The sequence below is a fragment of the Varanus komodoensis genome, unplaced genomic scaffold, assembly GCF_004798865.1.
Source record: "Varanus komodoensis strain SLA01 unplaced genomic scaffold, ASM479886v1 scaffold57, whole genome shotgun sequence".
In the NCBI taxonomy this organism is placed as follows: Eukaryota; Metazoa; Chordata; class Lepidosauria; order Squamata; family Varanidae; genus Varanus; species Varanus komodoensis.
The window spans coordinates 659531-680601 of NW_025336182.1; the positions used below are offsets into that span (position 1 = coordinate 659531).

The following is a 21071-nucleotide window of genomic DNA, read 5'->3' on the forward strand; positions in this document are numbered from 1 at the left end:
TCCAGATCCTTTTGGATCTGGACAGACTATGGAAGTGGGCAGGAGACAACAGGATGGCGTTCAATGTGGATAAGTGCAAGGTCTTGCACTTGGGGCATAGGAATAGGTGTCATAAGTACAGGTTAGGGGACAAGTGGCTGGAGAGCAGCGCTTGCGAAAGGGACCTCGGGGTGCTGGTCGTCTGCAGGCTGAACATGAGCCAGCGGTGTGATGCGGTGGTCAAGAGGGCAAACGCCACCCTTGGTCGCATAGCCAGAAGCGTGGCTTCTAGATTGAGAGAGGTGTTACTACCACTCTACACAACTCTGGTGTGCCCGCAACTGGAGTATTGTGCTCAGTTTTGGGCCCCTCGTTACAGAAAGGATATAGCCAGGTTGGAGTCAGTGCAGCGAAGGGCCACAAGGTTGGTGGCCTGTTTGCAGGGGATGCCGCATGAGGCGAGACTGAGGGAACTGGGTCTCTTCAGCCTGGAGAAGAGGAGACTCAGAGGGGATCTGTTGGCGACATACAGGTATGTGAGGGGGTGTCACACGGAGATGGGTAGAGACTTGTTTTCCCCTGCAGAGGAAGGCAGAACATGCTCCAACAGAGCCAAGCTCAGGGAACCAAGGTTCAATTTGGATGCCAGGAAGAACTTCCTGACAGTTAGGACCCCGAGGATGTGGAATGGGCTTCCATGGGAGGTGGTTGAAGCTCCACCAGTGAGGGTGTTCAAGGATAGGCTGGACATGGTCATGGTAGGCATGTCATGAGTGGAGCCGGCTGGAGCCGGGGGTCAGACTAGCTGGCCCAGAAGGCCCCTTCTGACTTGCTTTGTTTCTGTATTTCTATGCACACCTAGGCTTCTGCAGGGCACAAAAAGAGGCCCTGGCCCAGCTGGTGCTGCAGCAGCTCTCCCAGCACTGCCCAGATCTTCTGCCAATATCTCTGCAGCTTCCAAGGCAAGGCCAGAAATGTCTCCCCGCTGTCATGCCCCGAGGACCAGTGGGGAAGCCTCTCATGTCAAAGAAGACAGAAGTGCGGTTGGGGCTGGGGCAAAATTTGTTTCGCTGTTCCTTCCACAACAGGCAGCTTCCAATCGTGAGAACAGTCTGCATTTTATGGCATCTGCCCATAGAGGACCTCAAGGAGTTTGGTGGAATGAGAAAAAAGGCCTAATGCAGAAGCACATGGGCTGGCCACAGCCTCCTCACTGCACCGGCTGAAATCCCACTGGCAGGAATCGGGCAAAGATCTCTGGCCAAGCAGTGCTACTCCCGGATGCAGGAACGGCTCACACACAGAAGGCCTCTCATCGGGGCAAAGGCAAGGATGGCCCTTCCCACTCATCTGCTCACTTCCCGTGTTCAGGAGTGATTTGCTTCCTACAACCCGCCACATGCGTGCAACCCACCACTCTGACAAGGAGCAGTGCAGGAAAATGTGCACCACGCCGTGTGAGCAACCTGACCCAGGACCCACACAGAGGCGCTGCCCAAGCCTCGCCCTCCGCCACAGCTGTCTGAGGTCAAAGGGCTCCCCCTCCCACCAGTGAAGGACCCGAGCCAGGCAAACCGTCTGGAAGGCCAGTGGCAAGTGGGGCACGCAGGCAGGCAGCCCACAGCAGAGCAACCGGGCCTCTCGAGGCCAGGCCTGGCCCGGACCAAGGGACGGCAGGAGGCCTGAAGGTGTTGCCGTGAGTCTCCCTGGGCCGGCCGAAGCACTTACCTCTGGCCAGCAGCCCCATCAACAGACGCAGGCAGAGCGTGCTGGTGAACCACCATGGCATGGGCGAGCGCCCAAAACCCTCCTGGCTCCCACGGTTTCTACAACCACAGCTAAGATTAACCCTGGTTTAGGGTTTGGACAAAACACTTAACCACGGTTGATTGAAAACTGAAGCAAGTGCTAGTCTTGAATCCACTGCACAACTTCTCAGTAGTTTTCTGAACTGAAGGAAGCAACTTCTTCAGAAAAGAGGCTGAGCACTTGGGAGAGCCACCGTAACCCAGGGGCCAAAAAAGGCAGGAGGGGTGATTCACCAGGGCTAGTAGCCCGTCTTCTGCACTCTCCCACCAGCGGCTCTTGCCTCTGGCCCATTGTGCCCAAAGCAGCTAACGAGATTGGGTCCTAATCGCCTCGCCCCTTTGGAGCACACGACGCAGCTGTTCCCTCCCACGTGAGGTGGCTAAGCTGCCTGTACTTTGTCTTCTGGGCTCACTGCCTCCGAGCTGCGGCAGTCACGTCGCCAGGGTCCCTGGCCAGCTCCGCGCCAGCGAAGCGCATTATTTCGGCATCAAGGCGGGGGTCGGTGGCCGGTGGTGACCTCCCTGCCCGCCCTTTTGTGTTTTCCCCCTCAGCCAGACCAGGCTGCTCAGCTGCCTGCAGTGTGACGAAGGCACCCTGGCTGCAAACACCCAGCAGCCGGGCCACGCTCCTGGCCAGGTCCCTGGCAGGGAGAGGCATTAAGACGCTCTCCGAAGCGGCTGCCTGGAGACTGGGTGAGCAGGTGGGGAGAGCACGGATGCCAGGGTGGCCCTCGCCACCGCCTGGCTGTCGCAGGCCAGCGGCATCCTGCCCTGTCCGCTTGCTTCCCTCTGCTGGCCCTCCTCATCACTCTTGAGCAGTGAGCGCCCAGGCAAAGCAGAATGCAACCGGCCCTCCCCCAATCCTAACTTCCACAGCAGTTGCCAACAAAAGGAACATACAACAGAACGTCTGTCGTTCGGCTTAGTCCCTTGCTATGCTCCTGGCTGGCACCCAGTACAGCATTCTGGCAAAGGGAGTCTCCCACAGCAGACTCCCATGGAAACCCCGCCGTGACACCGCCGAAGGAAACACAGAAACAGAGCAAGGCAGAAGGGGCCTCCCAGGCCATCTAGTCTGACCCCCGGCTCCAGCCGGCTCCGCTCACGGCATGCCCGCCATGCGCATGCCGAAGGAGCACAAAGAGTGTGAGTCCCTGCAGCTGGTCCCTGGCACCTCGTGCCCCGCCACACAGGGCAGGCCCATTTCAGTGGCATCCGACCTCTGGCCCCAGGCTGCCTGAGAGGAGAAGAGCACCCTAGGCAGCCTCTGGTTTGTATACAAAGAAACTGGGCAAACTTTTCGCTGCTCCAGACTCCGGGTTCAAAAGGAAAAACCGTATCTGCCTTCAGAGAATTACTCCGGCCCACCAGTTACAGATATCTTTCAGAGAGGATGGCCTCATTCTGTGGCCACAGTCACACGCAACAGTAAGTGGAACGCCTGAGAGTCCCGGCTCCCTAGGAACAAGCTGTGTTCCCACACACACGGACCCTTCCATCCCCCACAGAAAACCCTGCCAATGAGCGTGCTTCAGCAAAGCCCGCCCTCCCCTTGAGATCAGCGGGAGAGGCCCTTCTTCGGGAACCCTCCGTGAAGGAAATTAGGAGGGTGAGTACTCGGAGGAGGACTTTCTCTGCGGTGGCGCCCAATCTGTGGAATGCGCTCCCCAGAGAGGACTGCCTGGCGCCGTTGTTATTTGTTTTTCGGCACCAGGTGAAGACCTTTTTATTCAAACATTACTTTAATTGTTAATATTATTTATTTATTTTATTCTTTGGCCAGGGCGACTTACATTTTACTGTTATACTGCGAGGCTTTGGCAAATGGGGTGGCATAGAAGTCCTCCAAACAAACAAACTAACAAACAAAGCAAGCAAGCAAGCAAGCAAGCAAGCAGATATCCAGAGACCTTCCTGTGGTTTCAGAAGCAGGGCTTCTGGGCTTTTTGCTCAAAGCAAGCCAGGAATGATAAACCAAGAGCAGACCCTTGTTCACAATTCTGGCTGGTTAAAGGGTAAATCAAGCCATGATAATGCCAGCTTCAGAAAATGCAGCAAGTTTGTGATTCCTGGTCAAATTAACTGCTGTCAGAAGAAGCCAAGCAGGAGTGAAGAGGTTGCAACTGGCTTTTTCATGGTAGGCCAGGATTCTCCAAAATTAGCTCTGGGTTGTGCTCCTGATAGGTCCCAGGCCCCAGTACCCCTCTCTTTACCTTTGGGCATGCTCAGGCATGTTGCTGGTGCTGTCATTCTTCTTCAGGATGCTCTACAAATTAAATCTCTGAGCACACGGCCCTGCAAAATGCATGCCCACAAAGCGCACGGCAGCACACACACTGCCTTCAGCGGCTGAGGCCTTAGTTGAACTCTTGGCCATGGAGGGGGAAGCCAGAGGGGAGGCAGCTTATCCAGCCCAGCATTATCAGTCCGGGCAACAAGGACCTGGGATGTTCCCGGGGAGAGCATTGCAGCAAGAGGCAGACCGGCCTGGTCTCATCCACGGCCACAGGGAGCGATCGTCCTTCCTCACTGCCATGACAGCACTCACCAGAATTCTGTACATGGGGGCCAGCGCCTGGACTTGCTGGGCTCTGCCTCTGCCTCTCGGTTTTTATTCTGCTTTGGCTTTTTCAGACTGCAAGCCTGAGGACAGTCTGCCTTCTTATTAATCTCTGCAAGCTGCTCTGAGAATTTTCCAGCACGAGAAGGGGGCAAAATGCTTTAAAATAAACCACAGCAGCAGCATTCTCCATGGTAGAGAAAGGTCTCTCCTGTCAGCTGCCAGATGGGTTTTTGTTTGTTTGCTTGGTTCTTTTTCTTTTTCTATTCAAGCTAGATATTGCGTCTACGCGTAAAGCATTTTCTTGGCCTGAAAATGCAGCCCTCCTCTCTCATACAGCTGTTCTCCAAGGAATGCAGGCGATGGGGTGTGTGGCTGCCCCAGCCATCTCCCACCCAGGAACTGAGCTGCCTCCGCCCAGAGGGAGGGGGCAGAGCCTAGATCCAGCCAGGCTCTGCTCCCTCCCTCTGGAGAGCAGGGCTGCTCTCCTAGCATCACCTTAAGGCAAAACAAAGAGAGGCCCAGCCACACTGACTTTTAAATCCGGATGGAGCAGCACTGGGAGAGTAAGCCAGCGCCTGACTCACACTGGACCAGAACAGACCTGCCCTCTGAACTCTACTTTTAGAAGGTGGGGGCCGTGATTTGCCTAAAAATATGAGGAAATGAGTGGTAAGCTACCTTTAAGGGCCCATGTGCCTTTTCTCCCACACCACAAACATGAAGCGGGAGGAATGGGCAGAGACCCGTCCCACCCATAGAGATCCGCCTGGCCCCCAGACCCGCCTCCCAGTGAGGTCTCTGAGCATGCTAACTGCAACTGCTCACTGCATGTCAAAAATTCACAGAGAAGTCAACTTAGAATCACAGAATCATAGAACAGTAGGCTTGGAACAGGCCAGAAGGCCGTCCAGTCCAGCCCCCTGCTGTTGCACAACACCACGTCACACCCTCCCACTCAGAGGGCTGCCCAGTTTCCCCTTGAATGTCTCCAGTGTGGGAGAGCCACCAACTCTTCCAGCAGACGGTCCCACTGTCGTATTGCTCTGACAGGGAGGAAGCTTTTCTGCAACAGCAGGGGTCGAACCCGATGGCCTTCATGGCCCCTTCCAACTCTACTATTCTATGATTCTATGATATCTAGCCTGAACCTGGGTAGCCACAGCTTGACTTGATTACTCCATGTCCTACACTCTGGCATCAGCAAGAAGAGATCTTGACCCTCCTCTTTGTGACAGCCTTTGAGGTCCTTAGAGAGGGATACCATATCTTCTCTTCTCAGCCTTCTCTTTTCAAGGCTGAGCATGCCCGGTTCTCTCGGTCTCTCCTCACAGGGCAGTGCTTCCAAACCCTGGATCATTTTTGTTGCTCTCCTCTGGACCTTTTCTCACTGTCCTGCATCTTTCTTAAGTACTATCTTAAGTGCACAGTATAGAGGAACTACTACTTCTTGTGATTTGGAAGTAATATTTCTGTTAATGCATCCCGAAATAGCATTTGCCCTTTTGGCGGCTGCATCACATTGTTGGCTTATATTCACCTTGTTGTCCACAAGTACTCCGAGGTCTCTTTTTCAGTTCTGTTGAGCCACGTATTCCCCATCTTAGGACAGGCTGATTTCATGCCTTCTTTCCAAAGAGCGGCTGTGCAGCCAAACTCTCTACAACCCAACCAGCCCTGTGCAGCGCACACGGGAGGGCGGCCCCCACAGCTCCACGCTGCATGCAGGACTGCAGGCCCACCCCGTGTCGGCCCAGTGGGAAGAGCTTTGCGCCCAGAATAGCGAAGCCTGTTCTGTTCAGTGGAGGGTGTTGGTTGACCCCCGGGGGGCAGAGCTGTGCTGAAAGCAGTTCTCTGGCTATCCTCTGGCAATTCACCCTCAGGCTGACTTAGTGCGCAGGGGCTGCTGTAAGGGCAAAAGCAGTCCGGGGAACTCCTGCGTGCTTCGCCTGACCAGAGCTTCTTAGGAGAACAGTGGAACGAAAAGTGGGAGATGGGTGTAAGCAGCCTGATCCAGTAGGGCCAACTCACGCTCACGCAAAGAATCATGTGGGGCAGGGGGAGGAGCAGCAGCAGCGGCAAACAGCCTCAAGCAGCAGCATGGACTGCCCCCTGCGGCTGCGACGTCCTTTTCAGAGGGCAGCCTGTGGTCCCTGAAGGGAGAACGGCTGGTGCAGAAGGAGGGGAACTTTCCGTTGGCTGGCATTTGCTTGCAAGGAAGTTTTTAATAAGTGGAGCAGCTTTGCAAAGCGTGATCCCTCGTCTCCACTCGAAGTTGCAGGGCTCACTCTGGCGCTTCATCCTGCCGGACAAACAGCTGGACGAGCTCTTACAAGAACTGCCAGTCGACTAGCTAATGCACACTCATGCCAGCCCTCTGCAGTATCCGCAGGGAAAAAAGAATGGGTGCCTGTGGATGGCCAAGGTGCCTGGCTTGCTCACCGGGAGCCATACGGAGACGGTCTTCACACGCCTGCCTGGATGAAGGCACCAATGGCCAGACACGGCTGGCAGCGTGTGCACTCCAGGACCGCACACACCGTTCCCTGGGGCGGCTTTCCTTCAAGATGCCTTTGGGGGGGAGACGCAGACACGGCCCAATTCACATGGGTCCGGTGTGGCAAGCACCGTCCTGCGTTCACATGCCGAGCCCACGTTCGCAGCAGAAGAGCTTGGCCAGCTTGCTTTGGCACACTGCCACGCTGCCTGCATCAACCAAGATGCTCTGAGGAACACTGGGGAGGGGGGAGTGGAGCAGGGAAGTATGCCTATTCGACTGACAATAAACGTATCAGCAAAATGCATTTTTATTTTAATTAGCACAAGTTTATGTAAGGGTTCAAGCACTCCACAGATAGGCTATTTTACTGATATCTTCATAGTATCCCTACAAAGTGCAGCCGTATTTTTATCCCGCACTGCAAAAGGGGTGAGCATGGGGCTGAGGGAGGGCGGCTCAGAAGCAGACACCTCAGCTAGGCCAGGAGAGCCAAGTGGGGGCACCTCGGGTCACCGCTCAGCCACAGCGCTGCAGAAGGCATTCGCTGGGCTTCAGACTCTGCTCATGCATCACTTCCCAGGCTTCTCCGCAGAGCAGCTCATTTCCTCTTTCCGGTCCTCCAGTGCCATGACCTTGCTCATCAGTACAGCTTCTTTCTATTCCACCTGTCGAACACCAAGAAGGCCCCTCGCCTTGGTTGGCACACAGCTGCTTCTCTTGCCTGTACCAGCATCCATCACTCCCACTCCCAGCAGAGAGAGAGACAGAGACAGAGACAGACAGACAGACAGACAGACAGACAGAGAGCACCTCCAATTCACCAGGACATGCTCAAGTCACAGGTGTCGCCTTGAGAAGCTTAATTCCAATGATAATTGGATGATCATGAAACACATCATTAAAAACATTTAATTCCCACCTTTCCATTTAAAAGGCACCAATGCTCAAGGCAGCTTAAATCATATTCCAAACAGTAACATATCCACATTAAAAAACCTGCAAGCTACAACAAGTCAGAGGCCCTGCTCCAAGGATATGCTGAGGATGGCACTGAGCCGCGGCAGCTCCTCCTGGGAAACAAAAAGCCGGTCACGAATAGCCATCCTTGGGCAACATGCTCAGCCACCTGGGCCAATGCTCAAGATGCTGTTCAATAGCACCCTAACAGCACCAAGGAGGACTGGCACTTCTGTTGGATGATGCCCCATCTTCCACTGCAGCCAAGCAAGCCAGAAGGTTACCACACTCAGTAGTAAACTAGGATAGTAGAAGAAACAGGTCAGAAAAAATCTGCTGGGGCATTTCAAGAGGTCCTTCCTCTCACTGCGCATGCGCCAGGGTGTTCATTCTCACAGCTCCAACGATCGATCCAGCCAACCTCTTTGGATGGAAGAAATTGAAAACTAGTCATGAAAAAAAGGACAACCAAAAGGAAAAGCCACTGCACCTACTCTGTGCCATGTGTCAGGATGATTCTGAGTGACTTTTTCTGCAAAGTATCTTGCACCCAAGACCAGCCACAGCAGGCTGCTTTTCCCAGCACCCTCTGCGCATCCTGAACACATGACTTGGAGGAAGAGGTACAAGGGAATGCTGATTCAATGTGCAGATGACACACAATTGGGTGGGGTAGCTCATACCCTGGAAGACAGAAACAAAACTCGAAGTGATCGTGACAGGCTGGAGCACTGGGCTGAAAGCAACAGAATGAAATTCAGTAAGGACAAAGGCCAAGTCCTACAGCTAGAAGGGAACCAAAGGCACAGTTACAAGGCGGGAGGCACTTGGCTCGGCAATGCTACGAGAGAGAAGCAGCTTGGAATTGCCGCAGATCACAGGCTGACTATGAGCTGACCATGCGATGCAGCTGCAAAACGAAGCGATGCTATTTTGGGCTGCATTCAGGTGGGCAGAGGAACCACGCAGTGTGGACACCTCTGCCTTATTTTGACTGAGTCCGTCTACTGGCCCTCGCCCAGTTCATTGCCACAGCCAGGGAGCCGCCACCACACCTCGACTGGGCTGAATGGAGATGCAGAGCCATCTGCACATCAACGATTCCTCAATGCAGCTGTTTCAGGGGCTTCGGGTAGATAAAAGCACAGGGACAAGAGAGAGCACAGAACAGCTGCCAAGCGTCAGAGCAAAAATCCTCCAGCACCACCTTCTGCAATCAGCCATCCGAGGAGCAGCAGAACCCTGCCACGCAGGATGCTCAAGTCCGGCCAATCCAGAAAGGTGCCGTGATCGGTGGGATCGAAAGCCACTGTGGCAGCCAAGAGAGTCATTCCGCTGCACTCCCCACCCCCTCTTGCCAAAGGCGACCTCACAGGGCAGCAGGGGCAGCATCCAGTCCAAGCCCAGTCCAAGGTGTCCGATTTCCGCACCCAGGGGGCCAGGCTCATGCAAGAGCGCTTGGCGCTGGCTGGCTACCAGCCGCTGAACACCTTGCCCAGGAAGGGGCTGCAGGCCACCACAGCTCCTGGGTGAAGGAGTGACCCAATTACCACCCCCGCTGGAGAGGCTGGTGCCAGCCGTTCTTGCTCCTGGACCCAGCCAGTTACCCCCAAAGGGCAAAGGGCAAGCACATGGGTGAGCACATGGCAGCCAAGCACCTTGTCCTCATCCAAAGGCTGCAGCGAGTTTTCTGGTAAACCTTGGCCGGCTGGTGCCCCGAGACCTCTACTGATGGATTACCTTCCAAAGCTGAGACTGGAACGTGCCCCGTTGAACGTGTTGCAATACAATCCTGCAAAGGCCTCAAACCTGCTGGGAACTGGTCCGCCCCGCCCCATCCACACACTCCCACCCCGCCCAGGAACTCCACTGCCCACCCTGCTTGCCACTGCAGCTTGCCGCACAGCAGCAGCGCGGCTCCGGAGGTTCAGACTTATCTACCCACCCACCATGCAAGGCTTTTACACACTGTTCTGTAGGAGATGCTCTCACAACAGTGCACAGTTACTGCGATTAAGACGATGCCAAGAGAGGGCCTGACAGCAGGTGAGGTCTGTCTGGAGATGCTCAGAGGGAGGCTGAGCAAGGCAGGTCAGGGACACAGCCTGGCAGACGACGTGGTGCGATGCACGCAGCGCGGGCAAGTGTGTGGGGAGGCTTGTGGGCCGCTGGATGGCCGCAAGGAGATGTGTCTGGGAACCCTTCAGGAGCGCCCAATTTCACACACACCTTTTCCGGATTTCTCTGCTGCATGCAGATAGCTAACACAGAGGGAGAAGAGTGTGGCTGAGGGAGGTCCAGCCAAAAGCGTTTGGGGGAAGCCACTGCCCGGCTCGAGTCCCTGGGGGCCTTGCTGCCAGCCAGAGCCAATACTGCTGGGCAGGCCAGATCAAGGGCCTGGTTTTGCACAGGGCACCCATTCATGCTTTGCAATCACATTCTTCAGAGGCATTTCTGGTTGGGTAGACCTCTGGCCTGGGAAGCTCTTCTGCAGAGCCACTGCCAGTGGAGCCACTGAGGTGCTGAGCATGAGACAGCCCCTCTGTACCCAGCAGGATGCCTTCCCTGAGCGAAAGCAACGGTCCGCCTCGCAGCTGCATCAGTGGAGCAGACACACGGCGGAAGGCCATGCCAAGTGAAGGCGGCGCTTTCACTCCTTCTGGGCCCGGGGATTTAGGCAGGCCTGCTCACCCTCCTCTGCTGGCATTAACCTGATAAGACGGAGGAGGTAATCAGGCCTCCTTCTCCAGGGTGTAAGCTGTTTACCCCCAGGCTGGGGAAGGAATTACTGAACAGCCAGCCAGGCCCAGCAGAGGGAGGCTTCCTGGCTCTCTGACCCTGTGCTGAGGCTCCAGCCGCTGCCCCAAGTCAGCCTGCCAACCCTGCCAGAAGAGCCGACTGATCGGCTCGGGCAAATCCACCCTGCAAATCCCTGTAATGCCATTAGGGACTATTAGGAACTGGGCAACCTCGCCTCAGGCTCCTGCTGGCCCACATCTGAGTTCACCTGATCTTCCCTCTCCAGGGGGACACGGCCTCTGCATGTGCGACGCCACGCAATTCCAGCCCGCTTCTGCGCCCTTGCACGCCGATGGACCAGCAATGGGCCAGAACCTTTCATTCCCCCTTTAAGGGATTCTGCTAACATCAGCTGCTGAATCTCGGTAACCCAAGTGGCCGGCATCACTGTTCTCTGAGCTTATGCCGTCTCCTCGAGGGGCGTGGCAGCCCGCGGCAAACACGCAGACTCCAAGGCAGCACGTGAAACAGCAGGCCGCCTCACCTGCTGCTGCAGGTGGCCAGAAAAACACTGCTGTCCTGCATTGTGTGGACTAAAGTATTCTGCAGATGGGCAGAGCAAATGAAGGTATCCAGAAGGTAAGTAAATACACTCAGGATTGGATGCAAATTGGTCCAATCAACCTAGCAACTGTGCAAGGTGGAACCAGCCATTCTTAGACTTCCCAGGATTCACAGCTGCAGAACATTTTTGGTGCTCTTGAGAAGAACCCAACATGTGCTGTCTCCCACAAGGAGCTCTCCACGGAACCACAGCACCGAAACCAAGCAGGTCTTGCAGTGCAAACCCAAAGGGCCCTGGCCTGATCTGTTCTCTTCTTTGCTCATGGCTTTGCTGCGAAAGCACAAGCAAGAGGCAGCTCAATAGAAAGGGATGGAAAGTCATCCTTCAACTTGGTCTGTGCTCAGCAGGGTACACTCCCTCCCTCTTTCCTGAACCTGGGTTACAGGACCCAGATGCCATCCAACCCCCCATGAGCTCCCTGCCCTTTTACAATGCCCAAGAACTGCAGAAAGATTAGGCTTGCCACAGTCCCTGCCTTCGCAACAAGCAAAACAGTAAATGTCCCCCCAACTCTTCCCACCCCCCACACACACTTAGTAACTGTTAGTGGGACACTTCCTGCTAGACTTTAAAACAGATAATACACTGCACAACTGGACTGCTTTCACGATTCCCTTTTACTGCTCCCCCCGCCCTAACCTCACCCCAAAATTGTTTGATAAGCAAAATCTGCAAGTTCCACCCTTCCAATGGAAAGCAAGGGAAGCAAGTCCAATGGAAATTATTTGCCCCCATTGGCTGGGCTCAGGGCAGCACCTAGCACTAAAAGGGGACAAGACCCGGATGGCAGCCAAGCCCCCAAGAACTCCTGCAAAGCACTCGCCTTAACAAGAGAGCTGCTGCAGTGTTGCCCCATGTTCGCAAGGAGAGGACACCAGTCCCCCCACCTTGGGAGCCTCATTCTTACCCTCCCATATGAGGACTGGCATTTGGTCCAACAACATGGGACCAACTTAAGGGTTACAAGATGAAGCCGCAAAAACTTTGCACCCTTTAAAGGACCATACATCTTCCGTATATTTATTAGAGCCATCACTCAAATAAATACTTCTTATTCCAAAAGCCCCAAAATCTAGGAAGAAGTTTGGATGGGGAACATTTCGGACGTGATTCCTATGGGGTGCAGTGGTTCAGAGAGTGGGTCTGGGACTCAAGCAAGCCGGGTTCTTGTCCTTGCTTGGCCATGGCGCCAACTGGGTGTCTTGGGCCAGTCACTCACTCTCGGGCCAGCCTATTTTATTTGTTTATTTTATTTAAAGTTTTTGTATGCCGTCCCCTTGCTATATAGCCTACCTCGCAGGGTTGGTGTTGTGGGGATGAGACAGAGAGCAGGAGAAGAATGATGCAAGCTGCTTTGAGTTTGCTATCAGAAAAAGCCTGGCGTGACCACGTTCAAGGCACAGCTTGCCCGGGAAGTCAGAGCGAGCTGCCCAGCCGCCCCACCCCATGATAAGGGGGGATCCTTCGCCCGACCCATTAGCGCTTCCCACGGCAGCACCTCTGCGGGCCCTGAGCGGTCTCCTTTCAAGTAACTGGAAAGCCGCAGGCTGGTCTCCTCCGCCGCCACAGGCTGCAGGCTGCAGCCCCTCGCCGCAGGGGGAGGCACACAGCGGTTGCCATCCAGTCCCGTGGGGTGGCTCGGCCGGCGACAGGGGAGGCGCTTCCATGGGTGGGGGGCTCTGGACACCGCCCCGGCACCACATCCTGCCAAACCACGCTTGCAGAAGCTCCCGGCGCCACTGCTCGGCCCGGCTGCTGGGAACAGTGCGCCGCTAGCAGGAGCCAGGGCAGCGGGTGGCCAGAGGGCCCGGCGATCCAGGCCTCAGCCTGACTTTGGGCCAGGCCCTCTCAGCTCAACCTCCCTCACGGGGCTCTTGTTGCACGGATAAAACGGAGCTGGGCATGCACCATGGGGTCTGCGCAAGAGGAAAAGGGTGGGGCTACACGCCATTTAACAAGACGAAGCAGCGGGTTTTCCATTCTCCTCTCACTAGGCCCCTCCCATAGCTTTGCCAGCATGCGCTTGAAGAGGAAGGTTAGTATTTCCAGTTCTTATAATGGGATTTGTAGTTCCCTCAGGTGTTTATCGGAGCAACCTTGCTCTGCATCAAAGGGCCGTTGCCAAGAGAACAGGCCTGCTGGGTAGCTAGAAATCCTAAGTAGGCCATCTGTCACGATGGGTTAATTTTAAGACCTCATAACCTTGAGGGTGGTTCCCTGAAGGGAAGGAAAAAGATTTGCTGCAGCACGTTTCCTGCTCCCCAGAATGACCCCTTTGCTGGCAGGGCAGCCACAGGGAGCCCCTGCGGAGCCTGGGCCTTTGGGCCCAAAGCAGGCGAGTGGGGGCGCGAGCAGGGAGCGCTCCGGCACTGCACACAACTGGGCCTCAGTGAAACACCTGCAGGGTTTCTGGGACGCGCATGGAGGCGGTGCTGTTCTTTAACGCATGCAAGTTCCAAGTCCTCAAGGTGTGGAGGCAACAACTCCCCTGCCCGGGGTGGGGGAGGCAAATGGGAAAACACTTGCCGAACATGACAAGGGTTCCTGCTTTTTATGCTGTTAAGCCACCTGCTTTACAGGCACCCCGTCCCAACGAAACAGGCAACTGTGGCAAATCCTAACTGGGTGACCCAAGCGGCACAAGGCTGCCCAAAGGCTGCTCGGCGCAAAACCCTCCCTCAGGTCCTGAGGTGCTCGGCAAAGGCCTCCGGGGAGCCCCAGGGGAGGGGCAGCCACAGCTCGGCCAGGCTGCTCTCCCGCGACGCTTTCAGCAAGCGGGGCAGCCCTTCCACCTCCAAAAGTGGCTCCTAGGGAAGCCTGAAGGCCGCTCTGGGGCCCTCCGATCGGCCCTGCGTGGAGAAGGCCTGGCCGTCAGGCGAGGGAGGGGCAGAAGCCCATGCCAAGCGGGACGCGCCCGCCTGCTGCGGGACTCTTGGTGGCCGTGCTCTTCGAGGACAGCGGTCCCTCGGGGGAGTTGGTCTCAGAATGCTTAAGGGCTTGGGAAGGGTGCAAACGAGAAATGAGCCCCCACCAAAGAACAGCACAAACTGCAGGACAGAACCGTCCGCGTCGGCAGTACGACAACTTCTGAGCTCTGCTCATCGGCAGAAGCGGCCGGGGATCCGGGCCCTCCCAGCACGCCAGGATGGGCTGGGGAGCACCAGCACCTCTACCGTACCCGGGGGCAGCCCACCTGGCCCAAGGTGGCATCTCCCTTGCTGGGCTCCCTGTTGGATAGGTTCCCTGCCAAGCGGCCCCCTCCTCCTCCTCAACTCAACTCAACTCAACTCAACTCAACTCAACTCAACTCAACTCAACTCAAAGGTCGCTCGTCGGAAGCAGGATGTGTCCCATGGTGGGGCACCATGACCTGCGCCACACAGGATGCCTGGGGGTGGCCGCCCCCTTAAGGATCTATGACAATATGAGCTCGGGAAGCTCTCCTTGTGCTGACCCTCCCAACAGCTGGTAACCCAGGTGGAGCAGTGGCCATTTCAGCACGCTGGGATTCCTGCAAGCTCCCAGCTTGCCCCACTGCCAGGCTAAGCAGTCCCTTTCACATGCAGAGCATTTCCCAAATGGGGTGTCCCCCCGGGGGAGGGTAGTTCAGGGGCCTCAAAGACGAACTGCTCAGCTGCACGCTGGGTGGCAAGAAAAAGGAAGGGCACTGAAGAGGCTGGTGCTTGTGCTATCACATGAAGCCCTGAACAGCTTGGGACCAGGGCACCCAAATGACCGCCCGCTCCCGCATGGACCTCCCTGGTCCCAAAAACCTGGCCTGGTGAGGAGGCCCCTCTGAGAGAGCCACCCTTTGAGGAGATAAAGAGGGTGGCAAGCAAGAGGGGCCTTCTCGGTGGCTGCCCCCCATTTCTTCATTGGCCCATTTGTGGATTGGCAGTTGGCTGGCACCATCTTTACAATTTTTTTGGTGCCAGACAAAAACAGTCCTCTTCTCCAGTCAGTTTAACAATTGATTTTGTATTATGGTGCTATTTATACTGGACTTAGTTTCAATATATTTTAACTTACTGATCTTTGACCCCCCCCCAGCGGCATATTCTCTGTTTTATTGTATGTTGCTTTTATGTAAAATTGTTGTAATCTGCTTAAAGAGTCTTCAGACTAGTTATAGTGACATGTAAGTTCATCATCATCATCATCACCATCTGTGTTTCACCAGCCCAGCAGCTCTCCAGAAGGAAAGAGGGCAGCACACAGCCCCAGAAGGAGCAGGCAGAAAACAGGCCCTCCGCTCACACCAAGTGATGCCACGGGCTGCAGGGCCATTTTCTGTAGCCCCCTGGCATCCCCATGCAGAAACCCAGCCTGAGTCACTGGCAACCCCACCCATCCTCTCCTGGACTCCTCACACCTTCCCCCTCATACCAGCCACCCCATCTCAAGCCAGTGAGAGCCACTGGGCCCATTCTACAGCCAGGAACGTGGCAATGAAAGTCGGAGGAAGGCAATCTCCATGGGACCTTACAGAAAGGGGTCAAAGGCAGTGGCGGCAGGGGAGAAGGGAGGACGAACCAGCTGGAGAAATGTTGTCCACTTATGCAACTGACCTGCCGGTTCCTCTCGTCTGTAATCCTCTGGATCTGAATCTTTTTTCTCCCCATGTTCTCTGAAGATCTTAGTAATAAGGAGTGGCTTAAATGTTTTAATGTCCAAAACTTAAAGTGAAAAACCTTGTTTTTCAAAGTGCTGTCATCCAAAAATACTTCTTAAAATCAAAAAATAGAAAATTATAAAAACAGTTTGTGTCTTCTTCAGTTCATGATATTCCACTTGTCTGTATAAATCCAGGTGTTTAGGGCTTTTGTGGTGACAAAAGAAACCTGCAAAAAGAAAAAAAGGAGAAGGGATAAAGGAACTGAAGTTACAGCTTAGCAGAGTTGCCCTTCTTATGGGGTACATTCAGGAGCTAGTCTACACATCACACCTTGGCCAGCTGCATCAGCCAACGCTTTTTAATTTCAAAAGACAGTCTCCACTCATAGCTTCCAGATCAGAATTTGCTCAAGAGCTTGAGACCCTCCACACAGGACACAGAGAGTCAAACTAAACGGGGCTCTGAGGTTCATGACAGGGTTTTCTGCCTCCTTAAGTATCTCTAATACCTAATGAGGGGCTCCTCGGACCCATCCTCCCAAACACCCTGCCCTGCCAGGGAAACCAATGCAGGGCCCTCCTGGGGTCCTCCTGCCCGGCACTGCTGGGGGGCTGCCTCTGCTTACCATCTGCCCTGTGCGGTGCCAGCCGTTCTGAGGCAGTCAAACTGCATTTAGGCTGCACCGTGCCAGGACTACCGGCAGATGAGGGCTTGTTGACGGCCTCCATACAAAAAACATCTTTGTATGCGTGAAACTAGCTGGCGAGGGGGAAGACACAGCTAGAACCCCAACCTCTGACCCGCTCATGTTCTGTCTGCAGGAACAGACCTCCCTTGATGGGTTTCTAAAACAAATTGAGATGCAATATGAAGAAATGTGTTTATTTCATACAACAAAGATGGTCCCACATTCACTAATACACAAGGATGGGTACAAATAAATGCACTGATAGTGCGATATGCTATCAAAACATGCAACAAGACTGTTGTTTTTAAATTAGCAAAATGGCGCACCTGAAGAGCCTACAACTGTATTCATTAGCAAGAAAATCAAGGCTCCAAAGCAGCAGCTCCAAAGCAGGCCAGGATTAAGACCCAGCCAACAGCGATCCAGGAAGCCCCCAGCTGAGCGCCTTCCGAGCAAGGCTTTGCCTGAGAAGAAGCCCCAAACAGCAAAGGCAGAGAACAGGAAGTGCTGGCTGCACACCTGGCAAACGCGGTGGCAAAGGGGGCATAACAAACCACTGACTTGTTTTTCCTATTTGCCCTTTTTAATTTAAAAAACCATCACACACTAGGCTACGCAGAATGCTGCACAGCAATTACCACTTTGGACGTTGACCTGAAAGATCAGAGATCAAAACCCAGTCAGTTGTGAAGCCTGGTGGGGGCTTTGGGTCTCCTCCTCCCCCTCCCCCCAAGCCTAGCCTGAGTCACTGAGATCCGTTGGGCTTTTTGTGTGGGGCTGCCTGTTTTGACCTGAAGGCCTTCTTGAAAGGGTCCGGCTCAACTGTCTCGGGTGCCATGCGACTGAGCATCACACCAGACCTGCCTGTGTGGGGCTGGAACGCTTGCAGTCACCCAGGCCAAGGGAGCTGGGGAGCAGCGTTCTAGCCCCAGGAGCTGGCCGGAAAGTTCACTGGGAGCTGGCTGTGGATATCACTCTCGCCAGAAAAGGGGGGCAGGTCCCAAGCCACGTGAATCTTAGGGAAAAGTGCATCCCCCTCAGGACTATTCAGGGGAAGGGAGGAATAGGATCTTGCCACCAACAGGGTGTAGATCTCACCACCTCCATTTGCAAGCAAAGATAGCTTGTACCTTTGCTTTCTCCTGGCAGCCCAACTTAGGGTCCCTATTCCCACAGCCGCACAAGTGCAGCTAAAAGAAAACCTTAAAGTAGAACAAATTATTCTGCAAAGAATGCGTGCAAAAATAATAAAAAAAATTATTACCCACTGGAAGCCCTTCCACGGTACTGCTTGGCACTTGGCAGGTTTGTCAAAGCAGGGATCTGGGAAGCCAAATGCCAAGCTGGGCTCACCGTCTCCAAAAATAGAAGTTGTAAAGGGGCCAAAAGCTCCTTTGAGCCAAGACCAACTAACAAGTGCAGTGGAGCGGACAGCAAGCCACTGCCAGCCACTGCCAAGCAGCCCCTGGGCACTGGAGGGAACTGGCACCGACGGGAGCCCAGGCAGGCCTGGAGAGGGTGGCCGGGGGCTTTGCAGCCTCTGCAGAACAGGGTTGCTGAGAAACATAAAAAGAGAGAAACAGGGCGAGCCAGAAGGGGCCTCCCGGGCCACCTAGTCCGACCCCCGGCTCCAGCCGGCTCCGCTCACGACATGCCCGCCATGTGCATGTCCAGCCTATCCTTGAACACCCGCACCAATCGGGCCTCAACCGTTGCTTTCCGATGTTTGTAGGATTCAAGACCCACTGCAGGGCCAACAACCCATGCAAAAGTCTGAGTGTTGTCGGGCCGGGGGGGGGGGGGCTTTTTGTCCTCAAACAAGCTACCCTGTAGAAATCGGTCCACGTCTGCATGATGTGACAACACATCTTGGGTGACAACCCATAATGACAGATTGTTGTGTCATGTGAACCCAGTCAGAGAGAACTGGCAGCTTTGGACGGATGGGGAGAAGCATGTGAATTGTTTGAAAACCATCAGATACTAGGAAGAACAAAAGCAAAAATACATGTAAAAATACATTTTAACAAGAGATTTTTGACTGGCAGAAGTCCTTCAGATATCTGGACGTGTGCCATGCAGACAATGGAGAAGAGTTCCCCTCTGTTCTTCCAGCAAGAACAGATTAGAATGAATGCTCTAAAATAAGAGCAACCACCACTAAAGCCAACTAGATTCCCCCTTGGACAGGAACCAGGCAGCCACCTTGTTCTCCAACCACCCAGCCCTTGGGATCCGAAGCTAATGGGTCTTGGACCCCTTGAACTCGATGGCTTTTTTCCATGGCTGTCCTTCCCCAGATTCACCCAGCAGACACCGTTCAGTTTTGAAGCACCTGACGGTTGCACCCCTTAGCTCCAGAGGTTTCCAGGAGACCTTGCTGGAATCAACTCAGCTTTTTGCAGCATCCCCATTTCCAGTAGACTCTGCCTCTAAAAGCCCAGTTGCGACCCAGGAAAGTCTTACTCAGGCGCCCTATAGAATTACAGAATCATAGAGCTGGAAGGGGTGAGAGGGCCATCGGGTGCCCTGCTCAGTACAAGACTCCAAGTTAAACCGTCCCTCTCGGATGGCTGTCCAGTTGTATCTTGAATGCCTCCACTTCTCTCGGCCATGGGTTCCATTGTCAACTGCTCTAATAGTCGGGAAAATCTTCCTGATGTCTGGCTGGAACCTGGCTTCCTGTCCCTTGAGCCTGTTATTCCAAGTCCTGCACTCTGGAATGATTGAGAGAAGACCCTGGCCCTCCTCTAGGTGGCAGCCTTTCAGGTACCTGTAGAGCGCCATCCTATCTCCCCTTGGTCTTCTCTTCTCAAGGCTAAGCACGCCCAGTTCTTCCCAGCTCTCCCCGTAGGGCTCTCCCCGGATCATCCTTGTTGCCCTCCTTGGAACCTTGCCAGCTTGTCAGCATCATTCTTAAATGGTGGTGCCCATAACTGGATCCAGTACTCCAGATGCTGAGTAGAGGGGTAGTAGTACTTCATGAGATTTTACTAGAAGAAAGCAGACTTCTAGTAATGCAGCCTAAAAGAGCATTTGCCCTCTTTGCAGCCACATCATGTTCTTGACTCTTATTCAAGTGGTGGTCTACAACGACTCCAAGATCATTCTCGCTTGCAGTATTGCTGAGCCACGTATTCCCCATCTTACTACGATGCATTTGGGGGTTTTTCCAAAGGCATTTCACCCAATTTAATTTCATTGTTGCTGTTGCGTTCAGCCTAGAGCTCCAACCTATCAAGATCACCTTGCAACTTACTGCTGTCTCCAGGGTCTGAGCTATCCCACCCAGTTTTGTGTCATCTGAAAATGTGATCAATGCTTCCCTGCACTTCCTCATCCAAGTCATTAAAGAAAATACTAAGGAGCACTGGGCCCAGGACTGAACCCAGCGGTGCCCCACTTGTTACCTCTCCCCACTTCGAGACGGTGCCTGTGACGAGCACTCTCCGAGTCCAGTTCTGCAGCCCCTAGTGGACCCACCTGAGCGTTCTTCCACCGAGCCCACTTGTAGCTACTTTGCTAATCAGGAGATCACGGGCACTTGGTCAAAAGCTTCGCTGAACTCAGCTCAGAGCATGTCCACACCATTCCCACAGTCCACCAGGGACGTTACCCAATCAAAAAGTGAAATCAGAGTAGCCTGGAATGGTGCAGCGAGGTGGTGGCCACCCCCGGGCTCGCATAATCAGAATGCGGGCCGGATAAATGGGCACGGTGGGCTGGATCCAGCCTGTGGGCTGCAGTTTGAGGACCCATGCTCTAGTTCCTTCCTCCCCTTTTCTTTGGAGGAAGTTGTCAGCAACACACATTAGGAATCTCTTGGCAGGGGCCATGTCTGGCAGAATTTGTCTCCCGGTAGATATTGGGGAAGTTGAAGGCCCCCATACTGAGGACATCATGGACCCTTGAAATACGGGCAATTTGCTTTTCAAAAGTTTCCTCCTCACCTCTTTGACTGGGTGGTCAAAGAGACTGCAACCACTGTGTTACTTTTATTCCTTCCTCCATTCACCCATCCAGAGGCTCTCAATGGGACTTACTAAACTCATCCTCCCGTATTTCTGCGCAGAGATATGTAACTTTAACATAATATCTGGTTTATTTGTTTGTTTTTTTGCTTGTTGCATTTGTACGCCACCCCACAGCCGGAGGGCTCTCTGGGCAGCTAACATAAAGTGCAACTCCATCTCCCTGCAGTTCCTTCTGTTCTTCTTGCTCTTCATTCTGTTCATCCGTGATGTTTCAGGCTTTCCTAACGAGTCGTATTCGCCCTCCTGAATGAAGGGTTCAGGGCATGCTGCTTGTTCCCCATACTCGGGGCATTAGCATACAGACGCCGGAGACCATGCGCTTTCTACTCCAGCTTTCTTCCTGCACTTTTGGAAGACACTGTTGGGCAGTGTTAGAGCAGCTGCCTCTGCTACGGAGCAGAAGCCTCTGTCTGCTAATGCCCATCTGTGCTTCTCCCTCCCTGGCAGGACCCTGCTTAAAGTCCCCCTGAGAAACACCTTAGCGCTGTGGCGGAACAGCTTCTTTCTGGTCCTCAGAAGACGCAGCCCATCCCTTGCCGGCGGCCCCTCTTCCAGGGAGTGGCGCC

The 21071-nt window shown here is 54.3% G+C and overlaps 1 protein-coding gene across 18 annotated transcripts in view; it reads right to left on the reverse strand.

Annotated features, from left to right (window-relative positions):
• The window catches only part of MEF2D (myocyte enhancer factor 2D), a 175203-nt gene that overhangs the window by 58647 nt on the left and 95485 nt on the right, over positions 1 to 21071 (reverse strand). For all 18 annotated transcript variants that reach the window (XM_044449096.1, XM_044449095.1, XM_044449092.1 and 15 more), the window contains one exon: positions 15737 to 16009. In XM_044449096.1, coding sequence (XP_044305031.1) covers positions 15737 to 15790 — 54 coding nt within the window. In that variant the 5' untranslated portion in view covers positions 15791 to 16009. The remainder of the gene's footprint in view (positions 1 to 15736; positions 16010 to 21071) is intronic.